Consider the following 25,321-nt stretch of genomic DNA (forward strand, 5'->3'; position numbering starts at 1 on the left):
TTTGCACAGTCACACGTCTGGACCCTGAGAGCGTCAAAGCTATATTGTGAGGTGAAATTTTAACCCCGCGCTTTCCAAGTCACCAAACAATTTTGCCCCTATCTACATAATGGGGAAAAAATGAAAGGAAAAGTGTTGGAGGCAAATTAACAGCTGCCAGATGTGAACAAGGGGGACTTAAAGAATGACAGCGATGGCACCAAAGAGTATATACTGTACAGTTGCTAAGGTGGGGCCCCAACATGGGATAATCACACCACCACGGGGATATGAACACACACACAAAATGCGCCACACACTACCACGTGCTCGAACACATATACCACCCTCAGTGCACATTTCACCACACATACACCAACCTCGCCACATAAAAGTAGAAACACAAAAGTCGCCGCTCAAAACTCGCCACGCGCAAAACTCTCCACATGCAAAACTCGCCACACGTGCAAAACTCGCCACACGCAAAACTTGCACACGCAGAAAAATTGCCACACGCAGAAAAATTGCCACATGCACAAAAGTTGCAACACATGCAAAAGTTGCCTCACACAAAACTTGCACATACTCAAAAGGCACCACACATAAAACTCGCCACGCGCAAAACTCGCCATGCGCAAAACTTGCTGCACACAACTTGCTACACTAACCTGTCACATGCAACTCGACACACAAAAAGTTGCTACACGCATGTCGCCACACAAAACTCATCTCACAAAAGTCCCTACATGCATGTCGCCACACGCAACTCAACACACACAACTTGACACACGAAACTCGCCCTAAAACACACACAAGTCTGGTATCCTTCAAAAATAAAAATCTGATTAATAAGCAGACAAACTACAAGAGCAACAAATGTACCATATAGGAATCCGGCAGCTGTCAGTCACATGACCAGTCTATTATGTGTATGTGTGAGCTAATATATACTGCCAGGGGGTGGGCTTACTGTTGGCTGGGGATTTATCAGGCTGCCATTTTAGCTTACAAATACTGAGGTAAAAATACTGACCAAATAACGTGTGAACGAGGGCTAATACAGGAGGAGATGGCATACAGCTATATACTATATACAGGAGATGACACACAGGTATATACTATTTACAGGGGAGATGACACACAGGTATATACTATATACAGGAGGAGATGACACACAGATATATACTATATACAGGAGAGATGACACACAGGTATATACTATATAGAGGAGGAGATGACATACAGGTACATACTACATACAGGAGGAGATGACATACAGGTATATACTATATACAGGAGGAGATGACACACAGGTATATACTATATACAGGAGCAGATTACCTACAGGTATATAGTATATACAGGAGGAGATGACACAGGTATATGCTATGTATAGGAGGAGATGACATACAGGTATATACTATATACAGGAGATGACACACAGATATATACTATATATAGGTGAGATGACACACAGGTATATACTATATACAGGAGATTACATACAGGTATATCTAATATATAAAGCTGAATGTGTGTATGTATGTATGTGTGTATGTCCGGGATTGGCATCTGTACCGTCGCAGCTACAGCCACAAAATTTTGCACAGTCACACGTCTGGACCCCGAGAGCGTCATAGGCTATGTTGTGAGGTGAAATTTTAACCCCGCGCGTTCCAATTCACCAAACAATTTTGCTCCTATCTACATAATGGGGAAAAAGTGAAGGGAAAAGTGTTGGAGGAAAATTGACAGCTGCCAGATGTGAACAATGAGGACTTAAAGAATGAGAGCGATGGCGACAAAGAGTATATACCGTACAGTTGCTAAGGTGGGGCCCCGACATGGGATACTCACCACACACGGGGATATGAACACAAACACAAAATGCGCCACACACTACCACGTGCTTGAACACATATACCACCCTCAGCACACATTTCACCACACACACACACCAACCTCGCCACATAACAGTCGAAACACAAAAGTCACCACTCAAAACTCGCTACATGCAAAACTCGCCATATGCAAAACTAGGCTCACGCAAAACTCGCCACACGTGCAAAACTCACCTCATGGAAAACTCACCTCATGCAAAACTTGCACACACAGAAAAATTGCCACATGTACAAAAGTTGCACCACATGCAAAAGTTGCCTCACACAAAACTTGCACATACTCAAAATGCACCACACATAAAACTCGCCACGCGCAAAACTCGCCATGCACAAATCTTGCTGCACACAACTTGCTACACTAACCTGTCACATGCAACTCAACACACAAAATGTTGCTACACGCATGTCGCCACACAAAACTCATCTCACAAAAGTCGCTACATGCATGTCGCCACACGCAACTCAACACACACAACTTGACACATAAAACTCGCCCTAAAACACACACAAGTCTGGTATTGTCCTTCAAAAATAAAAATCTGATTAATAAGCAAACTACAAGAGCAACAAATGTACCATATAGGAAATACGGCAGCTGTCAGTCACATGACCTGTCTATTATGTGTATGTGTGAGCTAATATATACTGCCAGGGGGGAGGGCTTCCTGTTGGCTGGGGATTTATCATGCTGCCAATAGCAACCAATCACAGCTCAGCTTCTATTTTGCTACAGTTAATTAACCTGAGCTCTGATTGGTTAATATAGGCAACAAAGACATTCTCAGTATAACAAAGCTAATATATGTTGTGAAATGCTTCTATTTGCTTAGTTTTTGCCTTTTAATAATTACATTTCTATCTATTTGTTTTGTGGTTTTTGTGTGCAGAATAAATTTTTGTTAACACATTCTATTTTGCTAACAGCAGTCATTAACCCGGGCGAAGCCGGGTAGTACAGCTAGTAAATAAATAAAGTGCCATGAAAGACAATATGTCAGTAAATGTTACTAGCCACTTAGAAAAAAAAGGAGCTCTCCCTTAGACGCCGAAACAAACGTTGTCTACAAATGTAAACCACAGATAATACTCCAGTTAGCAAAAAGACGCAATCCAAGAAGGGCGCAGATAACATAGCTGTTTGTTGTGTGGCAAACTCATATTTTTAGTGACACCATTTTGGGATATATACAACTTTTTTCTCTTCTTGCTGCATTTGCTTGCATTGTTGCAGCGATTCTGGCATTTTTCTTTTTTTTCACTGCTTAGCAATTGGATGAATTAATTTTATATTTTAATAGCCTTGAGTTTTACTGACTCAGCTATACCAAATATTCTTTATTTTTCTTTTAGCTCATTATTTTTAATTGAGGAAAATGAGGGTGCCTTGAATTTTTAGCTTTCTTTATTTATTTTGTTTTACATTTTTTTTAAACTTTTAATTGATTTTTTTTAGTCCCCTTAGGGAACTTGAACCTGGGATTTTTTGATGGCTTATACTACATACTGTGATACTATTGTATTGCAATATATAGTATACATCACAGGAGCACCTTTATGGCAGGAATGGGGGAGGTCCCAACATTGGACATACCAGTACATCTAAAGTTAAGAAGGAGTTAAAAAAAAATATAAGCTCGTTAAATTACTTGAGCCATCACAGACACTGACTGCATCTTACCAGACGAAGATGTAGCCAGCTACATGGTTATCAAATGATTGTCTGTAATGCATTGACCTGGTTCACTACTGTGAGAACCACAGATTGTTAGCAGTGCTCTGACTCATGGCGAGGGGTTCCAGGTATGGAGGTGCTCACTATGACATCCATGTGCCTTTATGTATCACACCTTGCTTTTTAACCATCTTTTCTCTCTACCTAGTTGATGATACAAAATAACAGCCCACGGTCATTAGTCTTTCAAGGAGAAAAGGTGAAATGGATTACAGTTTTTAACCTGGAAGAACTTTTAGATTTAAAAGTCAAGTATCCAGAGGCTCCTCTTATGGTCGGAAACACCAGCATAGGTGAGAACAAACACATCAAAATCTCATAGATTGTAATAGTTGTTTTTTTGTCTGAGAAGCTTGAGGCTTCAGCACTGAGCTGAGCATTGTCATCACCCCATTCTCTCCTTCTCTGTCTCATCCATCTGTATATGCTTCTGCATCCGTACATCAATAGACGCATTGCCAGGTATCATAGCAAGTTTAGAAAGCCAATCTCCACCATTTGTATATTGTCTGTTATTTTGGTGTTTTATCTATTCTTCTATAAGGTGCATTTACACTGGCTAATAATTGTCTTACCGGATTATTATCAGGCTGTCCAAGCAGGCAACCAATCACTCGACAAAAGCTAAATGATTTTTAGGCTTACTTAAAATTGATCGTTCTCGGCAGCACATCACCCTGATTAAACAGGACATGTGCTGCCGATAACATGATATACCATACACATAGAACGATTGTATTAACACTCCTTTTGTGCCCATGGAAGCGTGGTTGGCATGTGTAAGCAAACTATTAAATTATCACCAGTCCGCTGACATGTAATCAACCAGCGGTCATTAAATGGCCGTCATAGAAGAGGCGTGAAAGAGAAAAACAAGATAGGAGCACACAGGGTGAATACATCGAGGGGATAAGGGACAAGTCAGGGAGTGTAGATGCTCACCTTATGGGGTTGTGCTATTGTGGGCACCACTATCTCTGTCACTTACGGGGCGTGTAGAGATATTCTAATAAATAGTATTTGTTTCAATGTAACTGTGCACCTCATCTATCATTTGCGCCCAAGAATGACCACTATACACTGGTATCCTAAGTCTTACATCTTGTTGGATATAACAGTTGATGTTTGTCAGTGTAAATGCAGCATAAACCTTTAGAATCAGTTGATCGATGCGCTCTTTCCTATGTATTGGCTAACATTTCCATCCAGAGGAGCTCTAGATGACTTTCTTGAAATGTGGCATCCATGGTTCAAGGCTCAAGGCTATAGCCTGTTTGTGAGGTGTGTGAGAGATCTGACCTGAGCAGATACTGTAAGGTTTGCGATAGAACGATAAAATGCTTCTTTTTAGATTTCGCTCTACTACATAGTATGCTGCGGATTGATAAGTGACTGATGACTTTTTATTTCTAGCATCGTCTTTGCTCCTGGTGCGAATTGCCTGAACTCTGTGTACCATTTCTTGTTGATTAAAAATAAATTAATAAAAACTGTTTGAAAAATATATATTTAGTGTAAAACCAGATGAATGGAAACTGATTATGCTTAAAGAGAACCGCTATGCATTGCCTCTTTTTTTTAGTACGTTTGGGTGTACATGCTTATTTGAAAAAGCTCAAGCTCTGACATAAAACCACTTATTATTTCCTCCAGGGCCGGAGATAAAGTCAAAAGGAGTTTTCTACCCAGTTATAATTTCAATTGGAAGAATTCCAGATCTAAATATTGTGAAATACACAAAGGACGGTATGTGCCAGAAATCCATTTCATAGGTATCACTATATTTTTATTTCTGAGTTGACAGGTCTGTTTATTTTGTCTGGCTTGACCAATAAACTGACGTCTATGATGCCTGCCCAATGTTCCCCAACATTTGCCTTTAGGGGAGGGAAGCATTGGGCAGGTCAGATTTTAGTCTGTTCAATCCATTATTCTGTGAGATAAAAAGCTCCGGAGGAAATTTCGCAACCACTTGTCCCAATCTGCCGCCTCCGGTCACAACAATGATGTTTTCAGAAGTGTTCTAGTCTTGGCATCTTAATGCAAGTAGCGAGATATAATATTATAAAACTATGCTAAAATGTAACAGATACTTATTTTCTGATACTTGATGAGACAAATGTAATGGTAAAAATCATTTCTATCATCTCTGAGGCTAAGAGTGGAAAGAAGTGTTTAATGGTAAAGTCATTTTTGCAGCCATCTTACAGCTTGACTTCTAGGCCCACCGGCAGATGCTCTTAGTTTTAGCCATAGGATCCACATGATTATTACACATCTCTAAAACATAAGAATTGTATCCTATGTAATTATCCTATGTCTTCTATAACACAAGTAAATAACAATCCTTAATATTTTGTACCCTAGGACTATCTATAGGTGCTGCGTGTACTCTGTCCATGTTGAAGGAGACTTTGGAGGAAGCAGTGTCTCAACTCCCATATGAGAAGACTAAGACTTTTCGGGTTCTTTTACAACAGCTGAAATCCCTGGCAGGACAACAGATCAGAAATGTGGCCGTATGTTAAAATGTTGTTATCACACTATTGATATACAGATAATGCAATGAAATGTCAAGTCTAGAAATGCCACCCAAAAGAAGCTACATAATACATATGGTTACTAAAATATCAAGTTAGACAGATAAAATGTCTGAATACAGTATATCAGCAACCATAAAGAAATCCTGTCAGCAGGCTTTTGCTACGCAATCTGACTGCAGCATGATGCAGGGACAGAGACCCTGATTCCAGGGTTGTGACATTTAGTTTCCTGGGTGCAGCAGTTATGATGGAGTAACAGTTTTCTCTGCTGTAGATCTAGCAGAGCTCAGTTGTTGAGCCTTGTATAACCTCGCCCATACCACTACTTTCTGTGTACATTGCATAGTGACAGAGAACTATGAATCAGTGCTGCGGGCGTGGTTGGACTATTATTCACAAGGCCAGTTGTCCTGTAATCATAATCTCCTGCTGATAAAACATTGATTGTATTGAAACGGCAAAACACAGTCCAGTAAGTGACACATCACTGGAATCAGGGTCTCTGATCCTACATTATGGTGCTCTCAAATTACAAGGCAAAACCTGCTGACAGATTCCAATTTTAAGGCCAGTTGAAAAATAGTGCACGTATCTCAATTCATTGTTTCTTTTCCACGAGTAGAACACTTCATCTTTAAATATTACCACTTTATAAAAAATGTAATAACAAGAACTAATTTTAACTCATTATACAAGGATTAACTTTAACTCATTCTACAAAACTTTGTTGCAGTCATTAGGTGGACATATAATTAGCCGGAACCCGAATTCTGATCTGAACCCCATACTAGCTTGTGGAAATACTTCACTCATTGTTCTGTCAAAAGGTAACTGATAGAAAATGATTATGGAAGAATTCTAAAAAGTAATATGGTGACTCAATACAAACTAGAATCTGTAGATTCTTCATATACTGTTAATAAAAACAAAAAGTTACAAGATTTTATATCTTTGTCCAATCAGATTCCATCTATAAAGTAGACAGTGGCTTGTGAAAATATTCGTCCCCTTGGAATTTTTAATGTTTTGCTACCTAAGAACCTGGAATTTCACTGTTTTTTTTTAGTTTTCCATCATTTCACGCAAAGAACATGCCTAGAACAAAAAATAAGACAAAATAACTGAAAACTTCAGTGTGAATAACTATTCACCCTGTAAAGTCAGTACTTTGTAGAGCCTCCTTTTGTGGCAATTACAGCTGCAAGTCCCTTTGGATAAGTCTGTATGAGCTTTCCACATCTTGCCACTGGGATTTTTGCAATTTAGGCCGGTTTCACACGTCTGTTTATTTCCGATCCCAGAGTTAACCGTGTCCGTGTGTGTACTACGTGTGGCACACGTGTGGCAAACCTGTGCTGCATCAGTACCACACGGACAGCCACCGTGGAAGAAGCGCAACAGTAAGCGCTGTTCCCTGGCGGCAGGTGCTGAAGCCAGCTCTCATCATTCTCCCCTGCTCTGTCGGTGAGCAGGGGAGAAAGATGAGCGTTTTATTAAAATCCGAACGACAGCAGGTGGGGCTTTTGGGACTAAAACCCCCATCATCCGGCACCTGCTGCCGCTAATAACAGTGACAGTAGGTGCGGATGATCGGGGTATTCCACAACCGCCGGCTGCGATCTAAGGAAATAAATTAATGAAAAACCTGATGTGGGTTCCCCCCTATTTTCTTGAACCAACCAGACAAAACTCACAGCTGGGGGCTGCAACCCTCAGCTGTCAGCTTCTGCAAGGTTGGTTATCATGAATAGAGGGGTCACCAGCGGTGACATCATCGAGGCTGGGCTGAACTGCGGTGACCTCAGGATCGTTGGAAAATGCTGGAGATGATGTCACCGCTGGTGAATGATGCTGCACTCTCAGCTCATTCACCAGTGGTTTTCAGCTGGGATGTTCACATCTTGACACCGTCCAGGTTGAAAACTATTTAGCTCCCAGACATAGATTACAGCGTGGGACACAACGATGGACAGGTATGGTATATTGTTGGTTTATTATTTTACTTTTATTACAGGAGATCGAGGGTGTCGGGGTATTAATAGTCTGGACTATTGTAACTCTCTACTAATCGGTCTCCCTCTTACCAAACTCTCCCCGCTCCAATCTGTCCTGAATGCTGCAGCCAGGATCATATTCCTCATCAACCGTTACACCGATGCCTCTACCTTGTGCCAGTCATTACACTGGCTACCCATCCACTCCAGAATCCAGTACAAAACTACTACCCTCATCCACAAAGCGCTCCATGGCTCAGCACCATCCTACATCTCCTCTCTGGTCTCAGTCTACCACCCTACCCATGCCCTCCGCTCCGCTAATGACCTCAGGTTAGCATCCTCAATAATCAGAACCTCCCACTCCCGTCTCCAAGACTTTACATGTGCTGCGCCGATTCTTTGGAATGCACTACCCAGGTTAATACGATTAATCCCCAATCCCCACAGTTTTAAGCGTACCCTAAAAACTCATTTGTTCAGACTGGCCTACCGCCTCAATGCATTAACCTAACTATCCCTGTGTGGCCCATTCAAAAAAAAAAACAAACAGGTTCCTCTCATCATGTTCTCATACACTTTATGCAGTTAATAGCACTCTATGTCTGTACTGCTACATACTTAGGCAGTTAACTGGTTCATGCAGCTTTACATGAACACCCGAGCCTTACACTATGGCTGGTCCAAATAACTAAAGCAATTGTTACCATCCACCTCTTGTGTCTCCCCTTTTCCTCATAGTTTGTAAGCTTGTGAGCAGGGCCCTCATTCCTCCTGGTATCTGTTTTGAACTGTGATTTCTGTTATGCTGTAATGTCTATTGTCTGTACAAGTCCCCTCTATAAGTTGTAAAGCGCTGCGGAATATGTTGGCGCTATATAAATAAAAATTATTATTATTATTAGGAGTCAGTAATTTTTTCAACTAAAGGACTTTATTTTGGCTGTGTCTTTATTTACCATATAGGTATAGCATTAGAGTATTTACCATATAACTATAGCATTAGAGTGTACGTGTCTCCGGTATGTGTGAAAGAGGCCTTATATGGTTTCTCTGCTGAACAGCGATCTTCAAGTCTAACCACAGATTTTCAATTGGTTTAAGTTCTGGACTTTGACTAGGTCACTCAAAAATAGTTAGATGTTTCCGCTGAAACCACTTGAGTGTTCCTTTAGCAGTAAGCTTTGGGTCATTGTTTTGTTGGAAGGTGAACCTCCGTCCCAGTCACAAATCACTGACAGACTGAAATAGCTTTTGCACAAGAATATCCCTGTGTTTCGCTCCATCGATCTTCCCCACAACTATGACCATTTTACCTGTCCCTGCTGTTGAAAAGCATCCCCACAGCATGATACTGCCAATACCATGTTTCACTGTGGGGATGGTGTTCTTGCAGTGATGAGCTGTGTTGGTTTGGAGCTAGATATAGCGTTTACCTTGGTGGCCAAAAAGTTAAATTTTGGTTTCATTTGACCACAGCACTTTCCTCCATACATTTGAAAAGTCTCCCACATGGCTTTTGTCAAACTCAAAACGAGCCTTACGAATTTTGTGTGTACGTAAAGACTTTTTTCTGCCCACTCTTCCATAAAGGCCACCTCTATGGAGTGTACGGCTTATTGTGGTCGTATGGACAGATGCTCCCGTAACTGCTTGGGAACTCTGCAGCTCCTTCAGGGTTACCTTAGGTCTCTGTGTTACCTCTCTGAGTAATGCCCTCCTTGCCCAGGCTAAGAGTTTTGGTGGGTATTCCTCTCTTGGCAGGTTTGTTATGGCACCATGTTCTTTCCATTTTGATGATAATGGATTTGATGGTTCTCCGGGGGATCATCAGAGATTGGGATACTTTTTTATAACCCAACCCTGACTTTGTCCCTGACTTGTTTGGAGATCTCCTTGGTGTTCATGGTGTTGTTTGTTTAGTGGTACCTCTATCTTAATGGTGTTGCAGCCTCTGTGGCCCTTCAGAAAAGGTAAAGTGTATATACTAACAGACCATGTGACACTTAGATTGCACACAGGTGGACGTCCTTTCACTAAGCATGTGACTTAAGATGATAATTGCTTGCACCAGAAATCTTTAGGGGCTTCATAACAAAAGGGTTCAATACATATGAACATGCCAATTTTTAGTTATTTGATCCCATAAATTTAATTTTTGCCTATATCTTTCTCACTTCACCAACTTAGACTATTTAGTGAAGATGCATCACACAGAAAGGATTACAAGAATATTTAAACACAGGATGTAATGTAAAAAAATAGGTAAAAAGCTAAGGGGATGAAAACTTTTGCAAGACACTGTACAAGTATAAAGTATATATGTGTCCTTCCCAATTCAATTCAAATACTGAAATCATCAGGTCAATTTTCCCTACTTGAAACCATTATGTTGCACCGATTTGTGAGATACAAAAATTGTATAAAACACATCTACATCTAGTGCATGTCATGAATGCCAGCTTTTTTAGCACCATCAGGGATTACATTGTGTAGTATTTTTCTTATTACATGTTCCCCAATGTTGTTTCCACTTGATAAGATAAATGATTGATGCCAATTAAGTCAATTTTATTTTTTTTCCCATATTTTGTATTCTCTAAATAATGGCATTGATTGGTCATAGAAAAAACTCGACAGATCATTTGCAATGAAGACTTCTTCAGGTGTAAGGGATCCTCATCCTGCCTCCTGCCAAAAGAAGTCCTGGTGTCTGTGTTCATTCCTTTTACTCAAAAGGTACGTTTTGAATTTTTAGTACAGTTCTGTTTAGTATTAAAATAACTGGATCAGTGATAAACAAACAAAAAACAGATATACACTTTGGTTTCTGTTTATATTCCAGTTTTGTCCCATTTGTAGCAGATCAGTTTTTTTTTTAGCAAATGCCGCTCATCATGAATTTTACAAGTAAAGGTCACAATGCCCCCGTTCCACCCCAGCTCTGTCCCTATGTCAGAATTGGGACTAAAATGGCATGAAAATGCCAAAAGTCATGTAATATTAGCGCAGCCGCCAGTGCATCAAAATTATGTGACTTTTGAAAGATTTCTACGCCAGAATATTGGCATTAAAAGCTTTGCTCTACATCTTTTGATCCAGCTAAAAATTTTATTCCAGTTCGATTGCAGCCAAAAGAAAACATTTAAGCATAAATTTGTTCTCATTTAAGTAATGGATTCTTTGCCTGATCATATTATTTCCATTTTTCTCATCACAAAATATTTCCAAAAATGGAAATGACAACCTGACATGTGAAACTTACTACAAAAGATGGTCCGACCATGGAGGGAGTTGCTTGAGGGTACATAGCTGAAGAACTTTTTAAGTGCATACCCTGAAAAAAAGAACAATAAATGCAATAGATTTTCAAATACAACCATGATTTACAGATGCTTCTCACTAAATTAGAATATCATCAAAAAGTTAATTTATTACAGTTCTTTACTACAAATAGTGAAACTCATATATTACATAAAGTCATTACAAACAGAGTAATCTATTTCAGGTGTTTATTTCTGTTAATGTTGATGATTATGGCTTACAGCCAATGAAAACCCAAAAGTCATTATCTCAGTAAATTAGAATAATTATTAAAAACCACCTGCAAAGGCTTTCTAAGGGTTTAAAAAGGTCCCTTAGTCTGTTTCAGTAGGCTCCACAATCATGGGGAAGACTGCTGACTTGACAGATGTCCAGAAGGCAGTTATTGACACACTCCACAAAGAGGGTAAGCCACAAAAGGTCATTGCTAAAGAAGCTGGCTGTTCACAGAGTGCTGTATCCAAGCATATTACTGGAAAGTTGAGTGGAAGGAAAAAGTGTGATAGAAAAAGGTGCACAAGTAACTGGGATAACCTCAGCCTTGAAAGGATTGATAAGAAAAGACCATTCAAAAATTTGGGGGATATTCACAAGGAGTGGACTGCTGCTAGAGTCATTGCTTCAAGAGCCACCACATACAGACGTATCCACTACATGGGCTACAAGAGTCGCATTCCTTGTGTCAAGCCACTCATGACCAATAGACAACGCAAGAAGCATCTTACCTGGGCCAAAGAGAAAAAGAACTGGACTGTTACTCAGTGGTCAAGGTGTTGTTTTCAGATGAAAGTAAATTTTGCATTTTATTTGGAAATCAAGGTCCCAGCGTCTGGAGGAAGAGTGGAGAGACACACAATCCATGGTGCTTGATGTCTAGTGTGAAGTTTCCACAATCAGTGATGGTTTGGGGAGCCATGTCATCTGCTGGTGTAGGTCCACTCTGTTTTATCAAAACCAAAGTCAGCTCAGTCATCTACCTGGAAATTTTAGAGCACTTCATGCTTCTCCAGCAGGTTTTGGCACCTGTCCACACTGCCAAAAGTAGCAATACTTGGTTTAAAAACAACAGTATCACTGTGCTTGATTTGCCAGCAAACTCATCTGACCTTAACCCCTTAAAGAATCTATGGGATATTGTGAAGAGGAAAAAGAGAGACACAAGGCTCAACAATGCAGACGAGCTGAATGCTGCTATCAAAGCAACCTGGGCTTCCATAACACCTCAGAAGTGCCACAGGCTGATCGTCTCCATGCACGCCGCATTCATGCAGTAAGGCTGGTTTCAAATTTGCGTCTATGTGTGCAGCGTATCATCTGCAATCGCAAATGCACGCAAAAATGCATGCAAATGCATGATAACGCAGCGTTTTTTATCCGCATCAGCTTACCCTCAGCGTTTGCATGCGTTTTCATGCGTTTGCATGCGTTTTTACATGCGTTTGCGCTTTTTGTGCGCATGCGTTTGATATTTCCAGGAGGGGCGTGTCTCAATAGGCATGTCTAAATAAGTTCCTGGACATGCGCAGTCCAAAGTACGCAAAGCATCGAACGCATTCGTATGCAAAGACATGCATACGCATGCGTTCCCATAGACAGTAATGCGCATGCCTGTGCATATTTGATGGAAATTTGCCACCTCAAAAATTCCAACATGGTGCGTTAGCCGCGCCCCGCCGCACACCGCGAAAAAACGCATGCGTAAGCAAACGTGGGCGAATGCATGCAAACGCATGTACCTGCGTCTACAATATTAAAGATAGGAAATGAAGACGCATGCGGATGTATGTGTCAGAAACCCTGCTGACACAACCGCAAATGTGAAACCAGCCTAATTGATGCAAAAGGAGCCCCGAGCAAGTATTGAGTGCATTTACTGAACATACATTTCAGTAGGCCAACATTTCGGATTTTAAAATCATTTTTCCAGCTGGTGTTATAAAGTATTCTAATTTACTGAGATAATGATTTTGGGTTATTATTGGCTGTAAGCCATAATCATCAACATTAACAGAAATAAACACTTGAAATAGATCACTCTGTTTGTAACGACTCTCTATACAGTTGTGCTAAAAAGTTTTCCTTCCCCAGGCAGAATTTTTGCTTTCTTGGCCTTTTTTCAGAGAATATGAATGATAACACCAAAACTTTATCTCCACTCACGGTTAGTGGTTGGGTGAAGCCATTTATTGTCAAACTACTGTGTTTTCTCTTTTTAAATCATAATGACAACCCAAAACATCCAAATGACCATGATCACTAGTTCACATTCCCTGGTGATTTTTGCCTGATAACATGCACAGAAATTGACACAAATGGGTTTGAATGGCTACTAAAGGTAACACCCTCACCTGTGACCCGTTTGCTTGTAATCAGTGTGTGTGCATAAAAGCTGAGTGAGTTTCTGGGATCCAGACAGACTCTTGCATCCTTCATGCATCCACTGACGTTTCTGGATTGTGAGTCATGGGGAAAGCAAAAGAATTGTCAACGGATCTACGGGAAAAGGTAGTTGAACTGTAAAAAACAGGAAAGGGATACAAAAAGATATCCAAGGAATTGATTATGCCAGTCAGCAGCGTTCAAACTGTGATTAACAAATGCAAAATCAGGGGCTCTATGAAAACAAAACCACGGTGAGGTAGACCAACAAAAATGTCATCCACAACTGCCAGGAAAATTCTTCGGGATGCAAAGAAAAGCCCACAAATAACATCAGCTGAAATACTGAACGCTCTGAAAACAAGCAGTGTGGCTGTTTCAAGATGCACAATAGGGAGACACTTGAACAAAAATGGGTTGCATGGTCGAGTCACCAGAAGAAAGCCATTACTGCGCAAATGCCACAAAGTATCTTGCCTACAATATGCAAAACAGCACAGAGACAAGCCTCAAAACTTCTGGAACAAGGTAATTTGGAGTAATGAGACCAAAATTTTTGGCCACAACCATAAACGATACATTTGGAGAGAGGTCGACAAGTCCTATGATGAAAGGAACACCATTCCTACTGTGAAGCACGGAGGTGGATCACTGATGTTTTGGGGATGTGTGAGCTACAAAGACACAGAAAACTTGGTCAAAGTTGAAGGAAAGATGAATGCAGCACGTTATCAGCAAATACTGGAGGCAAATTTGCAATCATCAGCCGTGCATGGGATGTACTTGGCATGGTAATCACACTTGGCAGAGCAGGAGCCAAGTGTGATTACAATATTGCATCCAATGCTCTCTCGCTAGTGTGACCCTGGCCTTATGTTGATGTTCGAGAATGTGATGATATATTTGAATAAATGTTGATTTTTTTTTTTTGTTCAAGAATAAATGTGGATTGTTGTTCATGGAAAAAAATAAGATCACCTGAAAAAAATCCTAACCCATTTTTTTGAGCAAAAAATATTATAAGACCCTGTCTTATTTTTCGAGAAAGACGATAGGTTAGTTGAGCTAATAATATTGATGGATAAAGTCTATCTAAAGTGAAACTTTGGAGCACTTTTGTAGATATTGTAAGGCTGCAGTAGCATCGTAGGCAGTGAAGAGGCAGTGACCCACAAAGTTCAAACACAAAAGTCTCTTTAATGTGTTATGTTGTGAATTTGCTTTTTGGCTCCCTCTAGTGGTTACTAGTGATTTGACTCTGGGTATGTCAGTCATCCCTTGTATGCTCACCTGGGCCGTTAGTTCAGGGGTGTTGCTATATAAGCTCCCTGGACCTTCAGTTCAATGCCTGGCAACGTTGTAATCAGAGCTAATCTGTTGTGCTCTTGTCTACTGATCCTGGTTCCTGCTAGATTAAGCTAAGTCTGCTTTCTTGCTTTTTGCTATTTGTTTTTGTTTGCATTTTTGTCCAGCTTGTACATAATCTGTATCCTAACCTTGCTGGAAGCTCTAGGGAGGCTGGAGTTCTCCCCCCGGGCCGTTAGACGGTTCGGGGGTTCTTGAATTTCCAGTGTGGAATTTTGATAGGGTTTTCGTTGACCATATAAGTTATCTTACTACATTCTGCTATTAGTAAGTGGGCCTCTCTTTGCTAAACCTAGTTCATCTCTGTGTTTGTCATTTCCTCTTACCTCACCGGTATTATTTGTGGGGGGCTTGTATCCAACTTTTGGGGTCTATTATCTGGAAGCAAGAGAGGTCTTTGTTTTCCTCTTCTAGGGGTAGTTAGTCCTCCGGCTGGCGCGAGACATCTAGCGACCAACGTAGGCATGTTCCCCGACTACTTCTAGTGTTGGCGTTAGGAGTAGATATATGGTCAACCCAGTTACCACTGCCCTATGAGCTGGATTTTTGTACTTCGCAGACTTACTTGTTCCTCTGAGACCCTCGCCATTGGGGTCATAACAGTTTGCCAGGCCAGTATTAAATGTTAAATGCATTGCAGAAGCGGGATTATAAGAAAGAAAATTCTGAGTTTTTTTTTTCTTTTTCTCATTTTTTTTTTCTTTTCCCCTTTACCTCTGAGTGGTTTGTGTTTGCTGCAGACATGAATGTCCAGACCTTGATTACAGGTGTGGACCAGCTTACTGCTCGTGTGCAGGGCATACAAGATTATGTTATCAGAAATCCTATGTCAGAACCTAAGATACCGATTCCTGAACTGTTTTCCGGAGACCGATTTAAATTTAGAAATTTCAGGAATAATTGTAAATTGTTTTTGTCCCTGAGACCCTGTTCATCTGGAGACTCCGCTCAGCAAGTGAAAATTGTTATTTCTTTTTTACGGGGCGACCCTCAGGATTGGGCCTTCTCGCTGGCGCCAGGAGATCCGGCATTGGCTGATATTGATGCGTTTTTTCTGGCGCTCGGTTTGCTTTATGAGGAACCCAATCTTGAGATTCAGGCAGAAAAAGCCTTGCTGGCTATGTCTCAGGGCCAGGACGAGGCTGAAGTGTATTGCCAAAAATTTCGGAAATGGTCCGTGCTGACCCAGTGGAACGAGTGTGCATTGGCTGCAAATTTCAGAAATGGCCTTTCTGAAGCCATTAAGAATGTGATGGTGGGTTTTCCCATTCCCACAGGTCTGAATGATTCCATGGCCCTGGCAATTCAAATCGACCGGCGGTTGCGGGAGCGCAAAACCGCAAATTCCCTCATGGTGTTGTCTGAACAGGCACCTGATTTAATGCAATGTGATAGAATCCTGACTAGAAATGAGCGGAAAATTCTTAGACGCCAGAATGGCTTGTGTTACTACTGTGGTGATTCTACACATGTTATCTCAGCATGCTCTAAACGTCTTACTAGGGTTGTTAGTCCTGTCGCCATTGGTAATTTGCAACCTAAATTTATTCTATCTGTAACTTTGATTTGCTCACTGTCATCGTATCCTGTCATGGCGTTTGTAGACTCAGGTGCTGCCCTGAGTCTGATGGATCTGTCATTTGCCAAGCGCTGCGGTTTTGTTCTGGAGCCATTAGAAAATCCTATCCCTCTTAGGGGTATTGATGCTACGCCTTTGGCAAAAAATAAACCGCAGTTTTGGACACAGGTTACCATGTGCATGACTCCCGAACATCGGGAGGTGATACGTTTTCTTGTTCTGCATAAGATGCATGATTTGGTTGTTTTGGGTTTGCCATGGTTACAGACCCATAATCCAGTCTTGGACTGGAAGGCAATGTCGGTGTCAAGTTGGGGCTGCCATGGAATTCATGGAGATTCCCTGCCCTTGTCTATTGCTTCTTCTACGCCTTCGGAAGTTCCGGCGTATTTGTCTGATTATCAGGATGTCTTCAGCGAGTCTAAGTCCAGTGCACTGCCTCCTCATAGGGAATGTGACTGTGCAATAGATTTGATTCCTGGCAGTAAGTTTCCTAAGGGGAGACTGTTTAATTTGTCGGTACCTGAACATACCGCGATGCGTTCATATATCAAGGAGTCTCTTGAGAAGGGGCATATCCGTCCTTCTTCTTCCCCTCTTGGTGCGGGATTCTTTTTTGTGGCCAAAAAGGACGGATCTTTGAGGCCTTGTATTGACTATCGGCTTTTAAACAAGATCACTGTCAAATTTCAGTATCCTTTGCCGCTGTTGTCAGACTTGTTTGCCCGGATTAAAGGTGCCAAGTGGTTCACCAAGATAGACCTTCGTGGTGCGTACAACCTTGTGCGCATTAAGCAAGGCGATGAATGGAAAACCGCATTCAATACGCCCGAAGGTCATTTTGAGTACTTGGTGATGCCATTTGGGCTCTCTAATGCACCTTCAGTTTTTCAGTCCTTCATGCATGACATTTTCCGGAAGTATCTGGATAAATTTTTGATTGTTTATCTGGATGATATTCTGGTTTTTTCTGATGATTGGGACTCGCATGTGGAGCAGGTCAGGATGGTTTTTAAGATTTTGCGTGAAAATTCTTTGTTTGTTAAAGGCTCAAAGTGTCTCTTTGGTGTACAGAGGGTTCCCTTTTTGGGGTTCATTTTTTCCCCTTCTGCTGTGGAGATGGACCCAGTCAAGGTCCGAGCTATTCATGATTGGACTCAACCCTCGTCAGTTAAGAGTCTTCAGAAGTTCTTGGGTTTTGCTAACTTCTACCGTCGTTTTATCGCAAATTTTTCTAGCGTTGTTAAACCATTGGCGGATATGACCAAGAAAGGCTCTGATGTAGCTAACTGGGCTCCTGCTGCCGTGGAGGCTTTCCAGGAGTTGAAACACCGGTTTACTTCGGCGCCTGTTTTGTGCCAACCTGACACCTCACTTCCCTTTCAGGTGGAGGTGGATGCTTCGGAGATTGGGGCAGGGGCCGTTTTGTCGCAGAGAGGCCCTGGTTGCTCTACTATGAGACCTTGTGCCTTTTTCTCCAGGAAGTTTTCGCCGGCTGAGCGAAACTATGATGTGGGCAATCGGGAGTTGTTGGCCATGAAGTGGGCATTTGAGGAGTGGCGTCATTGGCTCGAGGGTGCTAAGCATCGTGTGGTGGTCTTGACTGATCACAAAAATCTGATGTATCTCGAGTCTGGTAAACGCCTGAATCCTAGACAGGCCCGCTGGTCATTGTTTTTCTCCCGTTTTGACTTTGTGGTCTCGTATTTACCAGGTTCTAAGAATGTGAAGGCCGATGCTCTGTCTAGGAGCTTTGTGCCTGATGCTCCTGGAGTCGCTGAACCTGTGGGTATTCTTAAGGAAGGAGTTATCTTGTCAGCTATTTCTCCTGATCTGCGGCGTGTGTTGCAGAGATTTCAGGCTGGTAGACCTGACTCTTGTCCACCTGACAGACTGTTTGTTCCTGATAAGTGGACCAGCAGAGTAATTTCCGAGGTTCATTCCTCGGTGTTGGCAGGGCATCCGGGAATTTTTGGCACCAGAGATCTGGTGGCCAGGTCCTTTTGGTGGCCTTCCTTGTCAAGGGATGTGCGGTCATTTGTGCAGTCCTGTGGAACTTGTGCTCGAGCTAAGCCTTGCTGTTCTCGTGCCAGCGGGTTGCTCTTGCCCTTGCCTGTCCCGAAGAGACCTTGGACACACATCTCTATGGATTTCATTTCTGATCTTCCGGTGTCTCAGGGCATGTCTGTCATCTGGGTGATATGTGATCGTTTCTCCAAGATGGTCCATTTGGTTCCTTTACCTAAGCTGCCCTCCTCTTCTGATCTGGTTCCTGTGTTCTTCCAGAACGTGGTTCGTTTGCACGGCATTCCTGAGAATATTGTGTCGGACAGAGGATCCCAGTTTGTTTCCAGGTTCTGGCGATCCTTTTGTGGTAGGATGGGCATTGATTTGTCGTTTTCGTCCGCTTTTCATCCCCAGACTAACGGACAAACGGAGCGAACTAATCAGACTCTGGAGGCTTATTTGAGGTGTTTTGTCTCTTCTGATCAGGATGATTGGGTGACCTTCTTGCCGTTGGCTGAATTTGCCCTTAATAATCGGGCTAGTTCCGCCACCTTGGTTTCGCCATTTTTCTGCAACTCTGGTTTCCATCCTCGTTTTTCCTCGGGACATGTGGAGACTTCTGACTGTCCTGGGGTGGATTCTGTGGTGGATAGGTTGCAGCGGATCTGGAGTCATGTGGTGGACAACTTGAAGTTGTCACAGGAGAAGGCTCAGCGTTTTGCCAACCGCCGCCGCGGTGTGGGTCCCCGACTTCGCGTTGGGGATTTGGTATGGCTGTCTTCTCGATTTGTTCCTATGAAGGTCTCCTCTCCCAAATTTAAGCCTCGCTTCATTGGTCCTTACAAGATATTGGAAATCCTTAATCCTGTATCCTTTCGCCTGGATCTTCCGGTGTCGTTTGCCATTCACAACGTATTTCATAGGTCCTTGTTGCGGCGATACGTTGTGCCTGTGGTCCCTTCTGCGGAGCCTCCTGCTCCGGTGTTGGTTGAGGGCGAGTTGGAGTACGTGGTGGAGAAGATCTTAGATTCTCGTCTCTCCAGGCGGAGGCTTCAGTACCTGGTCAAGTGGAAGGGCTATGGTCAGGAGGATAATTCCTGGGTGGTCGCCTCTGATGTGCATGCGGCCGATTTGGTTCGTGCCTTTCACGCCGCTCATCCTGATCGCCCTGGTGGTCTTGGTGAGGGTTCGGTGACCCCTCACTAAGGGGGGGGTACTGTTGTGAATTTGCTTTTTGGCTCCCTCTAGTGGTTACTAGTGATTTGACTCTGGGTATGTCAGTCATCCCTTGTATGCTCACCTGGGCCGTTAGTTCAGGGGTGTTGCTATATAAGCTCCCTGGACCTTCAGTTCAATGCCTGGCAATGTTGTAATCAGAGCTAATCTGTTGTGCTCTTGTCTACTGATCCTGGTTCCTGCTAGATTAAGCTAAGTCTGCTTTCTTGCTTTTTGCTATTTGTTTTTGTTTGCATTTTTGTCCAGCTTGTACATAATCTGTATCCTAACCTTGCTGGAAGCTCTAGGGAGGCTGGAGTTCTCCCCCCGGGCCGTTAGACGGTTCGGGGGTTCTTGAATTTCCAGTGTGGAATTTTGATAGGGTTTTCGTTGACCATATAAGTTATCTTACTACATTCTGCTATTAGTAAGTGGGCCTCTCTTTGCTAAACCTAGTTCATCTCTGTGTTTGTCATTTCCTCTTACCTCACCGTTATTATTTGTGGGGGGCTTGTATCCAACTTTTGGGGTCTATTATCTGGAGGCAAGAGAGGTCTTTGTTTTCCTCTTCTAGGGGTAGTTAGTCCTCCGGCTGGCGCGAGACATCTAGCGACCAACGTAGGCATGTTCCCCGGCTACTTCTAGTGTTGGCGTTAGGAGTAGATATATGGTCAACCCAGTTACCACTGCCCTATGAGCTGGATTTTTGTACTTCGCAGACTTACTTGTTCCTCTGAGACCCTCGCCATTGGGGTCATAACAGTGTTACTTCACACATAAAGGTGCATAGCATTTTATTGTACACATCATCACAGTTGCATCTCGTCTTAGTGCCCATTTCATAGCACTACACATCATATGGCTTTTAGATTGCAGTCCCTAAACACACCAGACCTGTCCTTGTCCAGTATCCGTGGGGCGACCGCATGCCATATTAGTCTTCAAACACAGCTTCATATGTTGCAGACACTACACAGGCCAGACCTCCTCTGACTAATTCCCATGGGTGTCCTGAACCGCTGTTTCACAGACTCTTTACTCACACAGCTGTACACAGCCCAGGATATCCTCCGGATAGCAGCCGGGCACCATATCCACCTGTTTGCAATTGTTACACATGCCAGTCCTCTTTCGGGCACAGGACATCCACCTTCGGTGCACCTCCGGGCACAGGACTGTCCACAACCGACTCTTTTGAGCACATGACATCCACCTCTTGTTCACCTCCAGGCACAGGACATCCACCTCCGGACACAGGACTGTTCACATCTGAGACCAGTTACCATGGACGACTTGCATTGCTGTGTACGCTGCGGGTGCCAGGCTATTCAGCTGCCCTGGGTGCTGGGTCCGCTGGCCTGTGCTGCTTCACACACACAGCCAGCGCTCTGCAGGCCTCTGCTCTGTACAACAACACACACCAGACTGACACTGACATTGCACCTGACACACCCACACCCCTTACTGCAGGGTTTTTAACAAACAAACCTGTGGCTTTCAGCCACATGGAAAACCCGGACCTGAAATCTGTGACTGCCATGCACACCTATGGGCTTCATCTGTCTCCATGCACAACGTGGGAAGAACACACAGCGACCCCTACCTGTGACACAAGTCACTGCCTCACAATATAAATTGAACGTTCCATAGGGGGGTAATAATAAGAATTATTATTTTATAGACTTTTAAAAACATTTTTAAATATGCCTGCATGTTCACACCAGCGATCACCCTGTTTAAATGCTGCTGTCAATGACAGATAGCTTTATTTAAACGGTTAAACAGCAGTGACTGGAGCTAGCTCTGCTTGCTGCTGTTACAGGCAGACTCCATCTGGATAACACAACTGCCTTCTGCTGCGTGTGATGTGGGCTCATCTACTGAGCTCTCTCCGCACATGCAGACCCGAGTGTCTACGTACAGTTACGTCAAGGGGTTATCCAGGTGTCTAAAGTAATTTCTCTACTTTTTAAGCACAACTGTATATAATTTGTGTTCTGGAGAATCTATGAACATTGCTGAGGTTTGTAGTGTCATATTCTAGTGAATGTTAAAACATCCCAAAATGTCAGTCTTGGTGTCACGCCCTATCGATGGATCTATCTGGTGGACCCACTGGACAGCAAATACAACGGTTGCTGATACCAGGAAGGGAGAGCCAGACTAGGAAAGCAGGTTCAAAAGCTTTATTGTACTGAAATACACATATACTAGGGAAGACACCCAAAGGAAGGCCACAGGACCAAAACACCAGAGGGCTTCTAAGGAGTCCAAGGCTTGGAGTGACCCCTATACAGGGATTTCCCCTTGACCACCAATAGAGGGTCCGATGAGGCAGACACCTGTGTTAAACCGACCTAGGAGGTTGGGAAGAAATGAAGAGACAAAACAGGGAAGAATGTGGAACTTGGAAGCAGGCAGAAGACTTCAGGGAGCCGCACAGGATCCGGGACTAGGGATGCTGAGAAGACCAGGCTCGAACCTAGGGAAAAAGGTACACAGAGTAAGACAGGGAAATGGGACTGGAAAAACAAGCAAGACCAGACCTGGAGAAGCAACTTCAGGACAATAGAAGTTGCCCAGGCGGCGACCAGGAGTGACTGAGATCCTTTTATCCCTCCAGCCTCCAAGTGATAGGCCGGGAGGAGGAGCGGTGAGTAGGGTCGGGCTGGCCCTTTAAGAAGCCAGAGAGCTCACCTGTCCGCCCCCTATGCACTCCCTAGGAGAGGGAGAGGAAGGAGGAAGTGCAGCAGATAAGGGAGCAAGGACCCGGGCAGCATGTCTGCAGGGACGGACCCCGGAGCACCGGCGGACGACCGGAGCGTGACCCTGCTGACTCAGGACAGGAGCGGAGGAGGTAAGAACAAGCGGGGAAGAGAAAGTAGGCGCCCCGGACCGCGAGGTGGTGACACTTGGTATGGTATGTGTAATAATTATAGGGGATAACTCAGGAGACTCTTTGCGTGGAACAAGACAACTACAGGACACAGTTTTATAAGTGGTAAAGTCTATATTATCACACGGTGATTCAAACAGGTGCAGAGAGAAACTCAAGTCCACAACACTTGGTGCAAATATCAAATGCAGCTCAGCAGTCTATAGGAAACTTCAGAGGAAAATGCAATCACGTTGAAAGTCTATAAAGCACAATTATTCTTGAGGATACTTGACACGAATAAATCCTTGTCTTAGTCCAAACACAGATAGATAAGCTTATATGGCAGTTCAAATAATATCTTAGCTCAACCAGGGAGGTCTGGGTAATAGTCTCAGGTTCTTGCAGAGCAGAAACAGCTTACATGTCCAGCAAATGCAGATGGAAGCAAACACGAGCAGCAGATGAAGGAGGATTACTGGAACTGGTGTATGCAGCAGGAACTCAGAGCAGAGTAGCAGGATAACCCCACAGGTTCACAGGAGCAGATATATAGCCAGGGAGTCACCAGAGGTCAGGAGCTGGATGCAAGGCAGAATACTCTAGCACAGACTGAAGGCTGGGGTGGAGTTTTATAGCAGGAAGACACAGTGCACATGAGGCCATCTTGGAAAAGGGCAGTAATGCACAAAAGGTAATAAAAAATGTTCAGGGTCCTGACAGTATGACATTGGCTGGAGTTTTTTATTGTCTAACCTGTGAAAGATGTGATACTTTACATTGGCTCCTACATGTAATTTCCAAGGGCTTATTTTACCATTATTGCCCTCCGTCCACAGTGGGAAGTTGTCTCTGGCTTCAGACAGGCACAGAGAAAGGTGAACTCTATGGCTATACTGGTCGCAGGAATGAGAGTGCTATTCCGAGATCATTCAGACATCATTGAAGACATGAATATTTACTTTGGTGGTACTGGCACAAGCACGGTTCAAGCAAACAAGGCGAGAGAAGCCGTCATTGGAAGGTTTGCAGCAATATTATTACGTGGCGCATTGTCATATAATTAATATGTTCATATAATCTCATTTATCCCTTTCATCTAACCAGGCAGTGGAATGAGGAGACACTGGGTGAAGCATGCAGATTTATTGTGGATGAGATTTCCGTTACCCCCTCAGCTCTGGGAGGGAAGGTAGAATACAGAAGAACATTGACTGTTAGTTTTCTTTTCAAATTCTACCTAGAAGTGTTACAAGCCCTGAACTCAGAGGTGGGTTATGTTGTGTTAACCGTATACTGTATCTGAAGAATGGTCAACTAAACAAATACTCATTTTATCAATAATTTAGAAAATCCCACAGGTAAAACCTACATGAAATATTTAGTAACTTTACGGGAACTTTTCTGTTACCAAGGAGCAGTGCTGCAGGAGCTCAGAATTATATGTACCGGTACATATAAATTATTTGGTGGAAATAAATTTGCATGATCTATTCCATTGACCACCACAGTGGTTTATAGCTATATGATGGGAGCCGGAGAACCACCTCTTACCTGACGGCATTCACGTTTTTATTAGGCAGCCTGTCGCAATGTCACATATGCATCATGCCGCAAGGATGACGTCACGCCACACTGACTGTTCAAAAGAAGAGCCAGGAGGGAGGACAGCAGGTAAAAGATGGTTCTCCAAATCATGTCCAGCAGCCGCAGACCACTATCATTGCTGATGGACTGGGACATGCAAATTGATTTGAATTAACCCCTTAACGACCAAAGGTATTTTTGTTTTTGCATTTTCGTTTTTTTGCTCCCGTGCTTCCCAAAGCCATAGCTTTTTTTATTTTCTGTCAAAATAGCAATGTGAGGGCTTGTTTTTTGTGGGACAAGTTGTACTTTTGAACGACACTATTGGTTTTAACATATCGTGTACTGGAAAATGGGAAACAAATTCCAAGTGCGGTGAAATTGCAAAAAAAAGTGCAATCCCACAGCTGTTTTTTTTTTTTTTTTTACCATATTAACTAAATGCTAAAACTGACCTGTCATTATGATTATCTAGGTTATTACGAGTTCATAGACACCAAACATGTGTAGGTTCTTTCTTTATTTAAGTGGTGAAAAAAAATTAAAAGTTTGTTAACAAAAAAAAAATTGCACCATTTTCCGATACCCATAGCGTCTCCATTTTTCATGATCTCCGGTTCAGTGAGGGCTTCTTTTTTTCGGGCCGCGCTGACGTTTTAATGATACCGTTTTGGTGCAGAAATGATCTTTTGATCTACCAAAAAAAACATAATACTGGCGTTTTGACTTTTTTTTTGTTACACTGTTTAACGATTGGGTTAATTCTTTCTTTATATTGATAGATCGGGCAATTCTGAACACGGCGATAAATATGTGTATATTTGATTTTTTTATTGTTTTT

The 25,321-nt window shown here is 42.7% G+C and overlaps 1 protein-coding gene across 1 annotated transcript in view; it reads left to right on the forward strand.

Moving 5' to 3' along the window:
- Positions 1-25,321, forward strand: part of LOC143784152 (aldehyde oxidase 1-like) — a 254,105-nt gene that overhangs the window by 79,102 nt on the left and 149,682 nt on the right. Inside the window, exons 9-15 of the mRNA XM_077272027.1 lie at positions 3,761-3,905; positions 5,266-5,358; positions 5,980-6,131; positions 6,889-6,982; positions 10,776-10,888; positions 23,733-23,917; positions 24,001-24,163. Coding sequence (XP_077128142.1) covers positions 3,761-3,905; positions 5,266-5,358; positions 5,980-6,131; positions 6,889-6,982; positions 10,776-10,888; positions 23,733-23,917; positions 24,001-24,163 — 945 coding nt within the window. The remainder of the gene's footprint in view (positions 1-3,760; positions 3,906-5,265; positions 5,359-5,979; positions 6,132-6,888; positions 6,983-10,775; positions 10,889-23,732; positions 23,918-24,000; positions 24,164-25,321) is intronic.

This window comes from Ranitomeya variabilis, chromosome 7, assembly GCF_051348905.1.
Source record: "Ranitomeya variabilis isolate aRanVar5 chromosome 7, aRanVar5.hap1, whole genome shotgun sequence".
NCBI classification, from domain to species: Eukaryota; Metazoa; Chordata; class Amphibia; order Anura; family Dendrobatidae; genus Ranitomeya; species Ranitomeya variabilis.